The sequence below is a fragment of the Anopheles gambiae genome, chromosome 3 (assembly GCF_943734735.2).
Source record: "Anopheles gambiae chromosome 3, idAnoGambNW_F1_1, whole genome shotgun sequence".
In the NCBI taxonomy this organism is placed as follows: domain Eukaryota; kingdom Metazoa; phylum Arthropoda; class Insecta; order Diptera; family Culicidae; genus Anopheles; species Anopheles gambiae.
This window is the reverse complement of record NC_064602.1, coordinates 12,261,212-12,276,880: the sequence shown is the minus strand read 5'-3', so window position 1 is coordinate 12,276,880 and position 15,669 is coordinate 12,261,212. Positions and strand designations below refer to the sequence as shown.

The 15,669-nt window shown below is 47.5% G+C and overlaps 2 protein-coding genes across 2 annotated transcripts; both read right to left on the bottom strand.

Moving 5' to 3' along the window:
- Positions 1-836: 836 nt before the first annotated feature.
- LOC133392906 (protein-glucosylgalactosylhydroxylysine glucosidase-like) lies at positions 837-4,501 on the bottom strand. Its single transcript, XM_061655452.1, has 3 exons — positions 1,798-4,501; positions 1,239-1,717; positions 837-1,171 (listed from the first exon to the last, which is right to left on the bottom strand). Exons 1-3 carry the CDS (start codon positions 3,459-3,461, stop codon positions 990-992), a joined length of 2,325 nt encoding a protein of 774 aa, XP_061511436.1. The 5' UTR covers positions 3,462-4,501; the 3' UTR covers positions 837-989.
- A 735-nt stretch (positions 4,502-5,236) lies between these two features.
- On the bottom strand, positions 5,237-12,895 carry LOC5668234 (protein-glucosylgalactosylhydroxylysine glucosidase). Its single transcript, XM_061655449.1, has 8 exons — positions 12,058-12,895; positions 11,181-11,506; positions 8,384-8,713; positions 7,757-8,147; positions 7,433-7,677; positions 7,240-7,327; positions 5,479-6,170; positions 5,237-5,385 (listed from the first exon to the last, which is right to left on the bottom strand). The coding sequence occupies exons 1-8, from the start codon at positions 12,216-12,218 to the stop codon at positions 5,294-5,296; spliced, it is 2,325 nt and encodes a 774-aa protein (XP_061511433.1). The 5' UTR covers positions 12,219-12,895; the 3' UTR covers positions 5,237-5,293.
- Positions 12,896-15,669: the final 2,774 nt, after the last annotated feature.

Genomic DNA, 15,669 nt, shown 5'->3' with positions numbered 1-15,669 from the left:
GGTTTAGAGCGAAACAAAATTGTAACACACACTTTTATACTCTTTTCGACTATCTTTTATTACGGTTTACTTAAGAACGTACATATTGAACAACCTATATCCATATATTTTGCTGTTTTATCTTTCGTATTTGTAAAACATGCTTTGTGCCTTACCCTCCAAAATCGAAATATTCGATGAGAAGTTTTTATGAAACTATCTGTTTTACGGTGAATATTTTCATATCATATGTAAGCGTTTGAAAACTGTGGCATTTCATCAAATGTGATTGCATCATGCAGGATGAAAGTTGAATATATATATTTAAGCATTATTTTGGCTACCATTTTTACGCTTCACGGCGTGAAATTGTTGCGCTACGTCTAAACGCTCCGTATCGTGGCTTCTACAGCTTGCCATCACATTGGCATTGCATACCTTTAGGCGATAAAGTGGCTCCCCCAACGAGCTTACACTGTAGAGATGTGCGCACAGAGTAATAGTTAGTGAATGATGTGAATCCTCCGGGATCAATGCATCGATTGAAATAGGAGCGAAGAGTTAATAGGATATTTTTTCTTTTTGCTAAAGACTTACTGTCTTTTATACAAGGAGATGAATTTTAAAAATACTTAATCTACCTGTTGTGACATTTATTGATGTTACTTACTTACTTTGCGCTTCAATCGCTTTACAATCTTGACCTGTCTCATGGGTGTCCGAATTCGCTTATGGTCTCGCGCCTTTGTCTGCCAATCCGATGTTATTGATTTTAGATTTAGAAAAAAGCTTTTTCCAACTGGGGACTGACTTCATTTTAAAGTATGATCAAAACATTTTTTTTGTATTAAACCTCGTGAAAAGAGCATCGTTTATTTATTACACAAAAACATAACATTAAATCTCAAAAAAGCCAAACAAATAATACATCATATTTTAGAATTACGAAACAAAATTATAAAATATTTTGTAACACACGCCTTAAACATTAGCTCCCTCTGTTTGATTCCTCAGAACATCTTGCTCAGCAACGAGCAAACGATGAGGGACAAGAAAGCCAACGCCGTGGTACGAAGAGCCGGAGCCGCATCCGTCTGGTCCGCAACCTTCACGCCCAGCGTAGTTGGCCGCAGTCGGCAGCCTTCGAATATTTGGTCCTTTGTCTGCTGTATGATAGCGGTTGTGCCTTCATCTGTCAAAAAATAGAGCATGAGCGACAAACTGCTACAAAAACGCACCCTTACTGAGCTATCACTTACATTCACAATCCTTGCAGATGGGTCGCTCCGTTCCGTCGACCGTTAGCTTCAGATCCGGCTGCCCCTCGACCCGGATCGCAACCTTAATCCCGGTTTCGTTCACCGTCAGCGCAAACAATACGCCACGGTACTCCACCGTTGGCAGATGCAGTGAGCGCGTGTCCGGCGGCAACCGTGCATTCTTAATCTCCAACCGGTCCTGATGCAACCGCACGCCCGCGTACCCATTGATGAGGGATTGCAGGAACCCACCGGCACCGGTGATGAAGTTGCCCGCCCCGGGCTCATTGTTCCCATTCTCGCTCCACACGTTGAACGGGGCGCGCAGATACTGGCGATAGCTCTTATCGAACATGGTGGCTGCCTGCTGCACCTCGCCCAGCTCCAGGTGCCCGATCGTGTGGATGGCCCACGTCATTGCCGGTCCATTTTCACGCGTCACCTGCGAGTACTGGCGCAGATTGTTTGCCTTGGTGGAGGTGTTTGGAGCGATAAGCCGGAGAGGCGTGTGTTAGGGTTTAGGATCATATCATCACGATCAAACCTACTGTTCACTTACACATTCATCGGGTGCTGCAGTGGATAGATCAGCAGCACCGTATCAGCCTGCTTGATTGGTGTGCCCGGCTGGTATCCTTCGAATTGCGGATGGAAGTCACCCGCAGCGTCGTACAGTAGCGTCAATCCACGCGCAACCTGCAGCAACTCCCGCCGGACAGTCTCGTTGACCGTCTGATCGCGGCAGTAGCACGAAGCGAACTCACCAAAGAACAGATTGTGCGCCGCCATCACGTTCGTGAACGCGTTGTTCGACACGTTCGGATGGTCCTCGTCCGGTCCCATTGCATTGTGGATGTCGTACAGGTCGGTCGCGTTGTTGTAGGACGCCCGGCTCAGCCAGAACAGCGACGAGTCCGCTGCCAGCCGGCAACCGTGCGACTTAAGCCAGTCCGTGTTGCCAGTCGCGTAGAAATACTGCCGTGCCGCAAACACAATGTCGGCGGTAATGTGATGCTGAAAGTCTGCCACCTCCGGGCAGCAGTCTGGTGTCACCTCCGTACCGGTAAAGGCAGACTCCCAGGGGAACTGGATGCCTTCGAAACCGTGCTTCATCGCGTTCATGCGTGCTCCACCGATGACGGTGGTACGGTAGCTCAGCACCTTTGCCGCGTTGATGGGATCCATCAGCAGAATTGACGGGTACATCCAAATCTCCGTGTCCCAGAAGCTGTGTCCCTGGTACTCTTGCTCCTCTATACCGCCGCGACCCAGACCGGCCGGTGCAAGCCCGTAGAATGGATACCGCCCGCTAGAGGCCGCCACCTGATGGGCCGGCAGTGAGCTGAACAGATAGAACGCACTTGCTTTTATCACTCGGTCGAGCTCATCGTTGCGTTCCACACTGATACCGTAACGCTCCCACAGCCTATCCATTTCGCGCATGTGAAGCGTTTCCTCCTGCGCACCGGTCAAACCCGTCACGACTTCCAGCTGTCGCCGACCGTCCTCCTCCGTCATGGTGAATGCCGTACAGAACAGAAACTCACTAGCCATCGTGTCCGGTTCGATCTGTACCGTCTCCGGGATGGCCGGATAGGTCACGCACACATTGTGCCCGAACGCTTGCACGGTCGGCTCCTCGACCTGCACCGTAACGCCGCACTGAGATTTGTACAGCTGGCCCCCCATGACAAACTCTGTGCTCGGCTGCCAGGTAAAGTCGGCGGCCTGCAGTCCTGGGATCTGAGACAACCGTGCCGTGATGGTGTTGGTCGAGCCGAGGCGCTGTATACGAATGCGGTTCACTAGCACTGTGTCGTAGTACCGATGGGGGTACATCTCGTGCACTAGCCGGTAGTCACCCGTCTCCTCAACCGTCACAAACTTGCCCGTTCGCATATTGAGCTGGTAGATGCAGGTGTCCGCTACACCTCCTGGGCTGCTGGGCGAACAGGCCGTCAGCTGTATGTTGCCGTAGTTCGGTATGCGGGCACGGTGCGACTTACCACGCAGCCCATTGTACACTCCGTTCAGGTGGACGTATTCACCGTACGCGACAAAGCCGATGTTTCCGTTGGCCAGCGTTGGCATCACGGAAGCGTCCGGCAGCGGTGGCCGAGTTTGAAAACGATAATTCCCATCATCTGTATCACTTTGGGCACTGGCGAACGCACCGAGCACTACCACCAGCAAACTTAAGGCTACAGTCGGACGAACTGTCATACTGTTATACGCGATCGGGAAGGTGCACTACCTTCACCAGTCACTAGTGCAAAAATACTGAGCTGATGGGCGTACGTTACCAATCGCTTATAGCGCAATAACGGACGAATGGGAACGAGCACGTCATATCGAAAAAGGTGATAAGATAAAGAACCCATAGGGTAAGGTATGTGATAAGATTTCTCAGAAATACCACAGGTCTGAAACGGGGAGGGGTGCTGGCAAGAAGACGATTGATTCACGAACGACATTGTTTGTCATCCGAAAATATTCAATCATATCTATTCGCAATCGATAAGACGCTGATTTGGGGTTAAGCTACATGTATTTTTACCCAACTAACCACCCTGAAGCCATATGTTGTACGGTTTGATGAATTTTACCGTTGAATTGCTGGTGTTATAACACCGTTTTGCCCAAAACAATCTTTCTCGGAAATGGATTTACATGCAGCTTAATCGTTACACATTTTCGGCATGCTTTACATTGCTTGTTTATCTTGATATGATAAGACATGTGCTGGTAGGTAGGTTGTCTGTATAAACACAGACAGGCTTGTTTAAGTTACAGACAAGTGTTAGCTTGTAATGGTTTTATGTACCTATTTTTAACTCATTTTATCGGCTATCAAGCCAAGCATTGTGTGGTTACACAATCTTACATGAAGCCCGTCAGCTTGTCGAGAATGACAGCTTATTGAGAAGACATCAATCCCTAAAGATCGAGAAGCTTACAGAGGTCTGCATGGCCCACAATCTACTTGTGATGTATTCAATTCCTGACAGACAACCTAGAGATTGGCGAAAATGTGTAATAAAAGGACACCTGAACAGAACAGAGACAGAAGACTTCATTACTGGCGTAAAAGCATCATAGGAATAGATTAGGCATGTGTAAAATGAACGAGAATCGCACCGTTCGAACAGTTCGGTAAAGTGCACGAACGAACGAGGTTCTTAACAAAAAGAACGACCAGGACTTTTGAAAGAAACTGACTACACCGAACGCGTTTGAACGTCCCGTTCAGTGTTCGACGGCACACATAAATGTGGTCATAAAACGTGCAAAATCATATTGCTTTCTCGCTCTTTCTCGCACCGTGCGAACGGGTCGTCAAAATGTACCCTGTTGGTGTTGAAATCGTACCCATACAACTCAATTCCTCGAACGCCGTCGAATTTGTCCAGCAGTGTTCGATACGTGTGCTGTTGGTGTGGAAATCGTATCTATACGACTGAATTCATCGAACGCGTTCGAACTGGTGTTCGATCTGTGTTCTGTTGGTGTTTAAATCGTACCTACACAACTGAATTCATCGAACGCGTTCGCGTTGGATAAGATCTGGTTTGCTATATCGACTGGAATAGACAGTATTCCCAAGAAGCAAAGGCTAGGCTATGCAGCAGAGAGGGTAGAGCCGTTCATTTCAGCGTATGTTAGTACTTTTCTCAGGTTCTATACGAGTAGGTGCTCAAAAGTGAACCTCTAGCATCACATTTAGTAATCGTTCTTCTGGAACGGTCTTTGGCTAGTTGCAGCTGGAGCATAGCTACTATAATTTTTACTATAATATTATGGCTTTCTGCAGATGTGTCATCCATATTGTCCATAGTGAAGAGGCAATATTGTATCTACAGCAGGAAAATGGCTAATAGTTGAAGCAAAAGTCCGAGTATAACACTTCAAAGTATAATTGTTGTCTGGTAAATCACACGTAGACAAGTGTCGACCTCTGAATTCAAGACGTTATAAAGTTATTAGTGCTCGTAGCAGCATACAGTTAGAATGTCCTTGAATGGCACAATTTATTGGAAGTTATTTGCCTTCTATTTTCACTTCCCGATTACATCTTTTGGCAGCTCACACTCGCCGTACGGATACGCTTTGGCCCGTATTATCGCTGTTACTCCTTTGTTTACTGGATCTGAAACAAAATACAAAACCAAAATTACATCCCATTTTTATCGCTACCGATTATCATCCCTTATCATTTCCGGTGCTGCTCTCTTTCACTTACAGACACGATTACACACCACCGAGACGGGGGCATTCCCATCGCCCAGCTCTATCGTCAGCTCGCCGTCCAGATGAGTCACGCGTACCTCCGCACGGTCGCCCCACTGCGTTACCGTGATAAGCGCTCCAAGGTACTGTATCCCAGCTACCTGAAGCTGCTCCAGCCCAACGCCCGACAGTTCCTGCGGATAGTGTGCCTTCACCTCCAACCGATCCAGATACACCCGCAGGCCTGCATACCCGAACAGGACAGCCTGTAGAAATCCACCGGCACCGGTGAGGAAGTTGTGTGCACCGTGCTGGGCCGGTCCCTGCAGCTCCTGCCACACTCGGAACGGACCGCGCACGTACGGTTGGTAGCTGCGATTAAAGTTCTGTGCCGCCTCGCGGTAGTTGTCGATGTCGAGATGGTTCACGGCGTACATGCTCCAGGACATGGCCGGTCCGGTGGAGCGCGTTACCGGTTCGTAGATGAGCAGATCGTTCCAGCGCGTGTACGCTTTCAGTCCAGGGTACTGCAGCGGATAGCCAATCAGCACGGTGTCGGCCTGCTTGATGACGGTGGACGCCAGGTACCCATCGTACTGGGGATGAAAGTCACCGATCTCATCGTACGGAAGCTTGATATGGCGGGCAATATCGCTCCATCCTTTATCGTCCCTGCCGTCAGCTTCACAGATGCAGCGGGCGAATCTACACGCGTGGAAAGAGGCAAGCGCATCTTGTATTCTTGTTTTTTGACCTGTTAATTACCACCGGTGTACGGGTGCGCGGGGGGTGATATAAAATCACTCCTCCGACGATTCTGTTTTTACGAACTATGAATCAATTAAGAGCTGACATTTGGCACACCCGCTCAGCGTAACGGGGGTTGGTTCATAATCAACCCAACCGGGGTGAAGCCTCGCTCGAGAAGACTGCCCGCGTTTGTGGCACATTAAAAACACATAAAATTAATTTACTACCCGCCAGCCGCTCAAATGGGCGGAAGAAGGCGGGCTGCAATCATTTGGAGCTACGGCTTTTGTTGTTTTTTGCACAAACAACCTTTTTTCGAAGATCTCAGAAATATGATTTCCCTTTTTTGTTTTCGATTATTTCTTCAGTTAGTTTGTTAGGTCAATTGATCCTTTTTGGAGGAAGTTTGGAGCTCATCCCAAACATGATCGCCGTTAGATCGTTCCTCTCCGAAAGCGTACCGTAATGCTTTCTTCCAGATCAGAAGGCAGTTGTGCGCAGAGGAATGTCTTTGAGGTTATAATTTTAATCAGATTAGCTACCTCTTGATCGAACAAGTGATCGAGAGATGTCGTATACCCAACCGGAAGAGAGATGACCTAACACAATCTCGTTAACTTTTCGTGTTCCGTTACGTGTACGTTCGACAGCCACGGGCGGAACTAGATCAGCTACAAAAGGCGCGATGGAAAAATAAAAACTTCCTGTCCTGTTCCGACCTTTTGTGGTTGTCTTGTGTTCTCCCAACAACCTGACGATTTGCTGGCTCATCCATTAGCTTCCCCGACCAGAGAGCGGGAGAGCCTGAGGAGAAACAAAAACAAACATAATCAAACATATCAAGCAGATCCGCCGACTCCGCCGGGGTCTTCTTTGTACGACCGCAGTCTTCTACGAAGGACGGACCCGCTTTTTCAATCTAATTAGTTGGACAACCCTCCCACAGAACCACTGGGAACTACTAGACCAGCTCTGTTCAGGTATGGGAACACACTCCGCTTGATCCGTTTCGCTTTCTACTTACTCGCCAAAATACAAAGCATAGCCGGCGACCACATTCGTGTACGCGTTGTTCGTTACATTTTCATGATCCTCATCCGGTCCCATTACCGCTGAAACATACAATAAAAACCGAAAACATACACTCACACACACACGCTGTTACTACAACGCCGATTCGAGTTAAATGGCGCCCGACGGTGGCGCCCCACGCTTACCCGGTATGTCGTACTGCTCGCTGCCGGTATAGTTGAACCTAACGCGGCTGCTCCAGAATTCGGCTATTTGCTGAGCCATCTCGCAGCCTCCCAGCTGCCGCAACCCTTCCCGATCGTGCGTGGTGCCGAGATAGTGCCGGAGGGCGAAGCTTATATCGCCCGTGATGTGATGGCCGTACTGGGCTACGGCTGGGCAGCAGGGTTGCGTTACCTCCACCCCCGTAAAGGCGCTCTCCCAAGGGAAGCTGGTTGCAAATTTTAAGTAAATATCCAGCGGAACATTTTGATGCTGATCTTTTTTTGTTTTTCGTGAGTATAACCTACCGAGCGCCCCTGAATCCAGCTTCCTGCGCCAGCCGCTTGGCAGTCGGCAGCATCTTCGTGCGGTACGATATCAGCAGCCGGGAGTACCACGGATCGATCAGATTCAGCACGGGAAACATCCACACCTCCGTGTCCCAGAACGAGTGACCTTCGTAGTCGTCCAGGTTGGTACCGCCGCGCCCGAGCCCGGTTGGGCTGAGGCCCCAAAATGGCCCACTCCGCACGGTGAAGCTTGCCTCGAACGGTAGATTGCTGACGAGATAGTAGAGGCTGGCCCGTACGGTACGCTGTAACGGTTCGTTTCCGGTGATTAGGATGTCCGAACGGGCCCAGAACGAACGCCACAGTGATGTATGGGACTCGAGCAGCGCATCGTCCGAGAGGGCGCGGGCTGTGAATTATGTTATTTTAGATTAGACACTAGATTAGATAGAGATCGCTCAAGATCAGAGCGGAAGAAATTGAAAAGATTGGCAGCGTCAGTGAGGCAGTGAAGCGTGAAGTTTCACGCCCGTACATGGTGGCATGTGGAAATAATCTTATCTGTGTGGTGGAATTTTGAACGGGAAGTAAGTGAATTCTTTTTAGGTTTAAGCTGGAACTGTTTCACCCGTTCCAAAAGCGAACCTGTTTCGAACTCCGTCTGCGCAATTGCCTCAGCTCCATCGACGGCCATTAGGAAGCGGTAGGTGACGTTTCGCTTGCCCGCTCCCAGCACCAACCGTTCGGGGACACGGTTCCATAGCACACAGACCGATCTGCCCCGATTCTGGTAGGTTGCGTTTTCCACCTGAAGCGTTGTGCCGCAGCTCTGATAAATGGGATCCACATTGGCGTCACCGGGCTGCGCTGGCGATTTGCTCCAGTGCACACGGGCATCGTGTGTGCTGATGGGTTGAAACTGAATGTCCTCGCTGGTGAAAGCGGGCGCTGGCATCATGGGAAGGCTGATGTTTTCTGGAGGTGAGGGAAAAGTTGGTACCGAATACATTAAGCAGCAGAAGAGCGAGCGGGGAAGAAATAGTGCGGTTTTAATTGCCCGATGCGGTGTGTGTATGTGTGTGCTTTCAAGCGATGAGATTGTCATGGTGTGTGGCTTTGATTGCTGTCCTCCAGGACAGGCGTTGTTGACGGAAGAAAGATCTGGACTTAATAACAGTATGTTGAAGCTTTGATGATTTTGGTTGCTTATGAGATTTGGTCTTTCAAAGTATTGAGGACGTCCGGAACGAGAATAACACGGATACATAACTCCAAAATACAAAACTTCACGAACAATTAGCAAAAATAAGATATATATATTCAAGATCATGATTTTGCTTAGAACTGAGATAATAATCATTTCCTTTGTAAAATGGCAGAGATGCAGCCTTCAGAGAATATAATTATGATATTCTGAAAGTGAATAAAGGTTATATTTTTGTCTTATAAACTTAACTTCACACAACCCTCACTTTTTAAGACCTGTATGTCTTATATTAGGTACAATTGTTTCCACTTTAAAGCAATGAAGCAATAAGCAACGACTTAAAAACATGCCCGTCATAAGTTCAAGTCCCGTATGCACCAAGCTCCTATACGTAGGACTGACTTTCCAAAGTCATATAACTAAGCTCATTAGGGGTTTTAGCTAAGCCTAGATCGACTAAGATTATTGCACCAAATAAGAAGCAGATTGGATTTATGGTACTGAGAAATGGCCGTTCTCGTGGTACAGTCGTCAACTCGTACGACTTAACAACATGCCCGTCATGGATTCAAGCCCAGTATTGACCGAGCTCCTATACGCAGGACTTGACTGCCCAATGTCATATAGCCAAGCTCATTAGTCGTTTTAAGTAGGCCTAGATCGTCTCAGGTTATTGCACCAAATAAGAAGAATTTTGGAGCATTTCAATTACTGTTAAATGGCACAAATTGTGTATTTGTAGAGACACCTATAATCCAAAATGTTAAGTAAAGTTCTCTGTTGACTACATAGTATATCCTCAGAAAAAGTATTTGTTAAATGATATATTAATTACATTAATAAATAAGAATGAAATTTAAACCCTTGGTTAACTGCTGTGGTAAAGTTATTGGTAGTGCTATACGCTGTTGTGACTTCGGAAATATTTAAGGCATAGATTTTAGTTAGTTCAGCCGCTTGGTATAGAATTAATTGGAATAATACATTTAAGCGTGAAATTGGACTTATAAGGGAAAAAAACTCTTGGCTTGACAGTATTGTCTTAAAAATGTGTTAATAAGAACGTAAGATAAACTGAACGCAAGCACTGAAGCTTAAAAAGAGTTCCAGTTGGAATTCGTACAACATACAGAGCGACCCGTACCATGGAAGCTCATATCAATTTCTTCATGGCAGCCTACGTATGGCAATTGAAGGGATTTTGTTTGTTGATTTGTTTTGTATCCTATTTTTTCCTATTTTAGTAATTTGTGTCGAGGTCCAAGCAACAGTCTAGACAAGTCAGACAACGATTTTAGAAACAAAGATTCATGAAACATACGACTAGACCTAAGTATAAAGCCTAAAGTCTTATTTGCTTTGCTAATGATAACATCAAAATGGTGATTTAGCCTAAGATTAGAATCAAGTAGAATACCAAAATCTAATACTACATTATAAGGAAGACGTGTGACGTCCATAAGTTTATAATTGTGTTTTGAAGGGTTCTTGCTGCGGGAAAATGACAGATATAACAGATATAACAGTGCATTTACTAACGCTGAAAGAAAATGTATTCAAAAAAATGAACACCAAGATTGGAACAAGGAGACAGAGTACTGCAGTTTGAAACATTTACATTTTTAAACATTTAAATGAAACAGCTAATAAAATATACATCTGCTTGGCTACACCTAATAAGCAGCTATCCCAAACAGTTAGTGTAAGTACGGGCGTAATGTGTTTATTACATTTATTAGAATCCGTTAAGTTAATATGCCATGTTTTCCACATTTCCCATCATGCTCCTTGCTGCCCTTGACGATAGCATTGTAATAAACATTTAAATTTGTCACAATACTCCCAGATCATGTCCCTTTACGGGAATGTCACGTTATGTTTTATGTTCCACTACTTTGACTACCCATTCTGTTCTTAAAAATGCACCCTCTTATGAAACCAGGCAGGTGCATCGCAATATTGAGCGTCACACTGTTTGGAAAAAGAGGGCGAAAAAGGGGTCACCAGTGCCACTGCAAACACCCTGAGAAAAAACAATGTGTTGCTCCCTATGGAGCATTTCCATGGCGGTTTAAAAGCGACAGGAAGCTCTACACAGGATACAATTATAAATGTGGGATCCAATTTTCTGTCTCTGTTGAACTCCCTGTCATACTTTCGCATACACAGTAACCGCCTTCTTGTTAAAAAAGATAACATTTTTATACATTTTATCAAAAACATGTGTAACCTTACCGTCGTTCGTTCCAACTCGTTCGATTGTGAACTGATTCACGATCACACGCCGATACAGGGCGTGTGGATAGAGCAGATGAGTCAATCGAAAAGATCGTCCGTCATTGGCAAAGTCAGACCGAAACAGTCCCCTGGCAAGATCGAGCGTTAAGTCGCTGGGAAGCAACAACCGTACGTTGGCCATGTTCGGTATCCGGGCGCGATGGCTCAAACCACCTGCACCATTGTACAGGCCGGCCAGGTAAACCGCATCTTCGTACACGGCGAACCCGAGGTGACCGTTGGCGAGGGTTGGCAGCGGTGTCGCTGGGTCGTGCAGGATCTCGCTGAAAGTGAAGAAGGATGATGTGTGTGTGTGTGTGAGCACCGTTTGTATTGACAGGCTTGATGGTTTGGGGTGTGCTTTATCTTGCGCAACCGTTAATCCTTGACTTTCGCTGGAAAAGGGGACCAGTATCCCATGATTAAAAATGTGCATGCCCGATGAGGTGACTTAATTTCCGAATTCCCTCCCCTTCTCGAAACCTGTGTTTTTGTACGTTTGTGTGTATGTTTGGTTCACAGAGTAATTATAGAGCACTGTGCAGAAGAAATAGGGGTTGGTAAAGTCAAGCTCTAATGTCTCTCGGCTCGGAAGTATGCCGACAGCGGTCGTGTTGTGGAGATGTGGGAAAATGTTTCATTTGCTCGCAGCAGAACAGGGGAGGGTCCTGTTATTCTCCAACTTACTCGCACTCCGTCAACGATGATAAGAGCAACGGAAGGCGAAAGACTAAAGTTATGCTAATGAAATAATCATTAACCCATTCACCGCAATGCTAGTTCAGCAATGAGCAATGGGGGGGGAAAAATAGGAAAAGCTAAAACCCATTCTTACCCGGAGGCACTCAGCTCGAACTGGCGTTTGTCAACGGTCGTTATTGATTCGCTCGTGACCGATGATGGACGGGCGGTGGATTGTTCACCCACGTCGCCTGCCGTGGCTAGGCAACTCCCTAGGATGACGATGCTCACTAGCAGCCTGCACACGATCGACATGGCGCGGCGTGTGTCCCACTGACTAGTGGAGGGGTTAATGTTCACTGGCAACTGCACTCAGCACGATCGTTCACTTCACTCAGACCAAGAATTAAGCACGCTCAATCATTGCGCAATGGCAAGCACTGGACGAACCTGGCCCAAACTAGATCAGCCGGATCGTGTAATGATCCTGGGAATTGGTTGATCGGCTACCGTCCACAATCCAGCGGGGTCAGCGGAGTGGGAATGGAGGTTTGTTTACTGGTTTCACGTTTCGTTCCATCACCAGCGCAACACTGTGGCGCTTCCTTCCGTGTTGAGTGTTTCAGCAAATTCCCAGCAGCTCGTGTGCCCGGTCGTACTTCCAAGTCGTGACAAAGGTCCAGGGCGTTGGTTGGTTTTTTTTTGTCTCTCTCCCTCTCTTTTCTTTACCCAATGACGGATCACCAACGAAGAACCCGTGGCGGTGGCGATCGCAAGAATGATGATGTCGAAACTTCAGCATTGAGCGCAATCGTTCCCAAGGTTCCCGAGGGGTGGGGGTTTGTTTTGCAAACAGAGCATTAAGCAACGGAGCTTGATAAGCGGACTGGAGCTATTTCTGGAGCAGCTCCAGGAAGTGCAACTGAAATGATGGCCATCGTTCGAGGAGCTTGTTTTGGTGTGTTCCCGTCCACCAGCAGCAATTCGTACAAACTTCTGGAGGCGATAACGTTCATGGCTGTGGTCATGGTTTGTAATAGTGATGGGAAAAATGAAGATTTCGTCGGAATCGATTCCGGCTAGCTCCGAAGTTTTCTGGAATCGTTTCCCGATAGTAGGTCCGGAATCAGTTTCCGGAATTGGATCCGGAATCAGTTTCCGGAATCGGCTCCGGAATTGGTTCCGGAATCGGCTCCGGGATTGGTTCCGGAATCAGCTCCGGGATTGGTTCCGGAATTGGAATTGGCTCCGGAATTGAATCCGGAATTTGCTTCGGAATCGGAAACGGCTCCGCAATCAGAATTAGCTCCAGAATCGGAATCAGTTCGGGAATTGGCTCCAGAATGGGAGTCGGCTCCTACATCAGAATTGAGTCCGGAATCGGAATTGGCTTCGAAACGGAGTCGGTTTCGGCATCTTCTTAGGAATAGGCGTTGGGGTCCAATGATGTGTTGATAGCGGCAAAGAATCAAAATTTACTTGTAAATGATCTATTCACATGGAGATTCCCAGACTTATTTCGCTTCCCACACTTCTTATTTCAATTCAAACCATTCCGTTTCTGGAGTCAAGCCTGATTCCGTTACCGGAGCAAATTTCGATTCCCAGGTCGATCCCGATTCCGGACACGATTCTGATTCCGGAGCCGATTCCGATCCTCGAATCTCCGAATTCAACTCCGGAAACGGCTCCGGATTCAACTCTGGAATCGGCGCCGGAACCAACTCTGGAATCGGCTCCGGAATCGACTCCGGAATCGTAATCGATTCCAGCATCGGAATCGGCTCCGGAATTGATTCCGAACGCGGAATTGGAATCGGGTAGGTCCGATTCCGAGCTCCCACCACTAGTTTGTAACAATCCGTAAACATGATTTTTTTGCTCCCTTCAACATTTTGTAATTGATAAGAGTATGCATTCATTTCTGACATTCATTTTGATGCTGCAAGAAACACTGTAAAACACACACACACGCAATAGCACTGATAATGCCCGACAGCTGACTGATATTGCGCGTGCCACCTTCATACTGGCCCGTTTCGATTTCGTTATCTGCGTAAAGTGCTGCTAATCGATTGCGATTACGATTATCTTCGCGCCCGTTTGTGCCCCTTCAGCGGGATGCCACATTGCGACAGCTTGGTGGTACCCCCCCCCCCCTCCCCCTCTCTTTGCCTTGATGTGTAATGATACCCGTTCTGCCCTCCGATACATTACCTGTCATAAAAAAACAGGGACGCGGTCGGATTTCCAGCTTCCCCGGATCGGCTTCCAACGGGTCCCACGGCTCCTACCGGTAGCGGACCGGTTTTCCAACATCCAACGTCATCGCCGCGGACATGTTTTGACAGGTGGGGGGGGGGGGGGGGGGGCTGTCACGGAAAGGAAGACTTTTGCGTTGAACAGTTGAAGCGCACGCAACAGGTGTGTACCGCCTAGTAGCCGCTGATGGATAAGTAGCCGCGGCTGGTAAAGTGACTTCGTTTGCAAAGCGAAAATTATTCAATTATCAGTGATTGATTTTAGGATGCTTACCGGGCCCACTTTAGCCCATCGATCGAAGCAATAACTCATACCCGACGCCGTCGTCGTCGTTGTCGCCGGGACGACTCTTCACGCATTTAGGGTACTACAAAATTTCTGGAAGGGAACGATCGCGCATCAAGCGGTGGGGCAACAACGGGACGCGTACCTTGAAAACGGGGCGCAAAGATGAAACACACAGAGAGGAAATGGAATGTGCTTCAGAGTGTGTGTGTGTGTTTGCGCCCCCTGCAGAACGCATTAACCATTCGCACCACGCATGGAAGGCATGCGCAAAAAAGCCTTGAAAAAAAAAAGCCGCAAAAAAAATCACAATAATTTATATTAATTATTTCACGCTAAACATACGCAAGCATGCGTTCGGTGGTAGCAAAAACGGAAGGCTTCCTGGCCTCTCTCTCTCTCTCTCCCAATCCTGCATTATTCCCTTTGATGTTGTCCATTAATCTTTTGCCTTTGCCTGCAGCAACCATCCACGCGATAAGACATCTACTGGCCGTTGATGGTCCACTTCTGAGCCGATGATAGCTGTTGCTGCTGCTGGTGCTGCTGCTGGTGCTACTGTTGAATGATGCTGACAGGACATTAACGCGTGGATCGGTCTCGGCCCAGAAGGGGTAAAATGAATCAACAAGAGTGTCTGAATGTCCGTTTGTTTGTGCACTGCTGCGGCTTGGGGAAGATTGATAAAAATCAACTAATCACAAAGCGGGCGCCAATCAATGACGTTCGACTGGCCACTGACAATCAATCTTTCCCGCGATGGTGCGGGAAATTGGAGCCGTGATGTGATTGGGGAGCTTTCTTTTTGGTGTGGTTCATATTTGGTCTTCAATATTAAGTTGTCTGGGAAAGCTGTCACACGCATAACAATTTCTTATGAATTACACACGATTTTGGTGTTAGAAACATCATCATATAAGTCATTTATGTTTCGAATAGGATGTTTCGAAGCAAGTACCTCAGCTCTACCATAGCAAATTGCAAACAAACACCACGACGTACATATTCCCTTTTGCCACTATCAGCAACACCAAACCAAAGTGCTGCCCGTTGCGACACCGGGTTTGCGCAACCGGGGACACACCGGACTGGGACCCTCCAGGCTAGACCGGGCCGCCGTTCGTGCTGGAGCGTCGCAGCAAAAAAAAAAAAAAAAAACGGCCACGGGAGGCACTGGTCGAGAAAAAACCTTGAACCGACAATGGTGCGACGGATATGT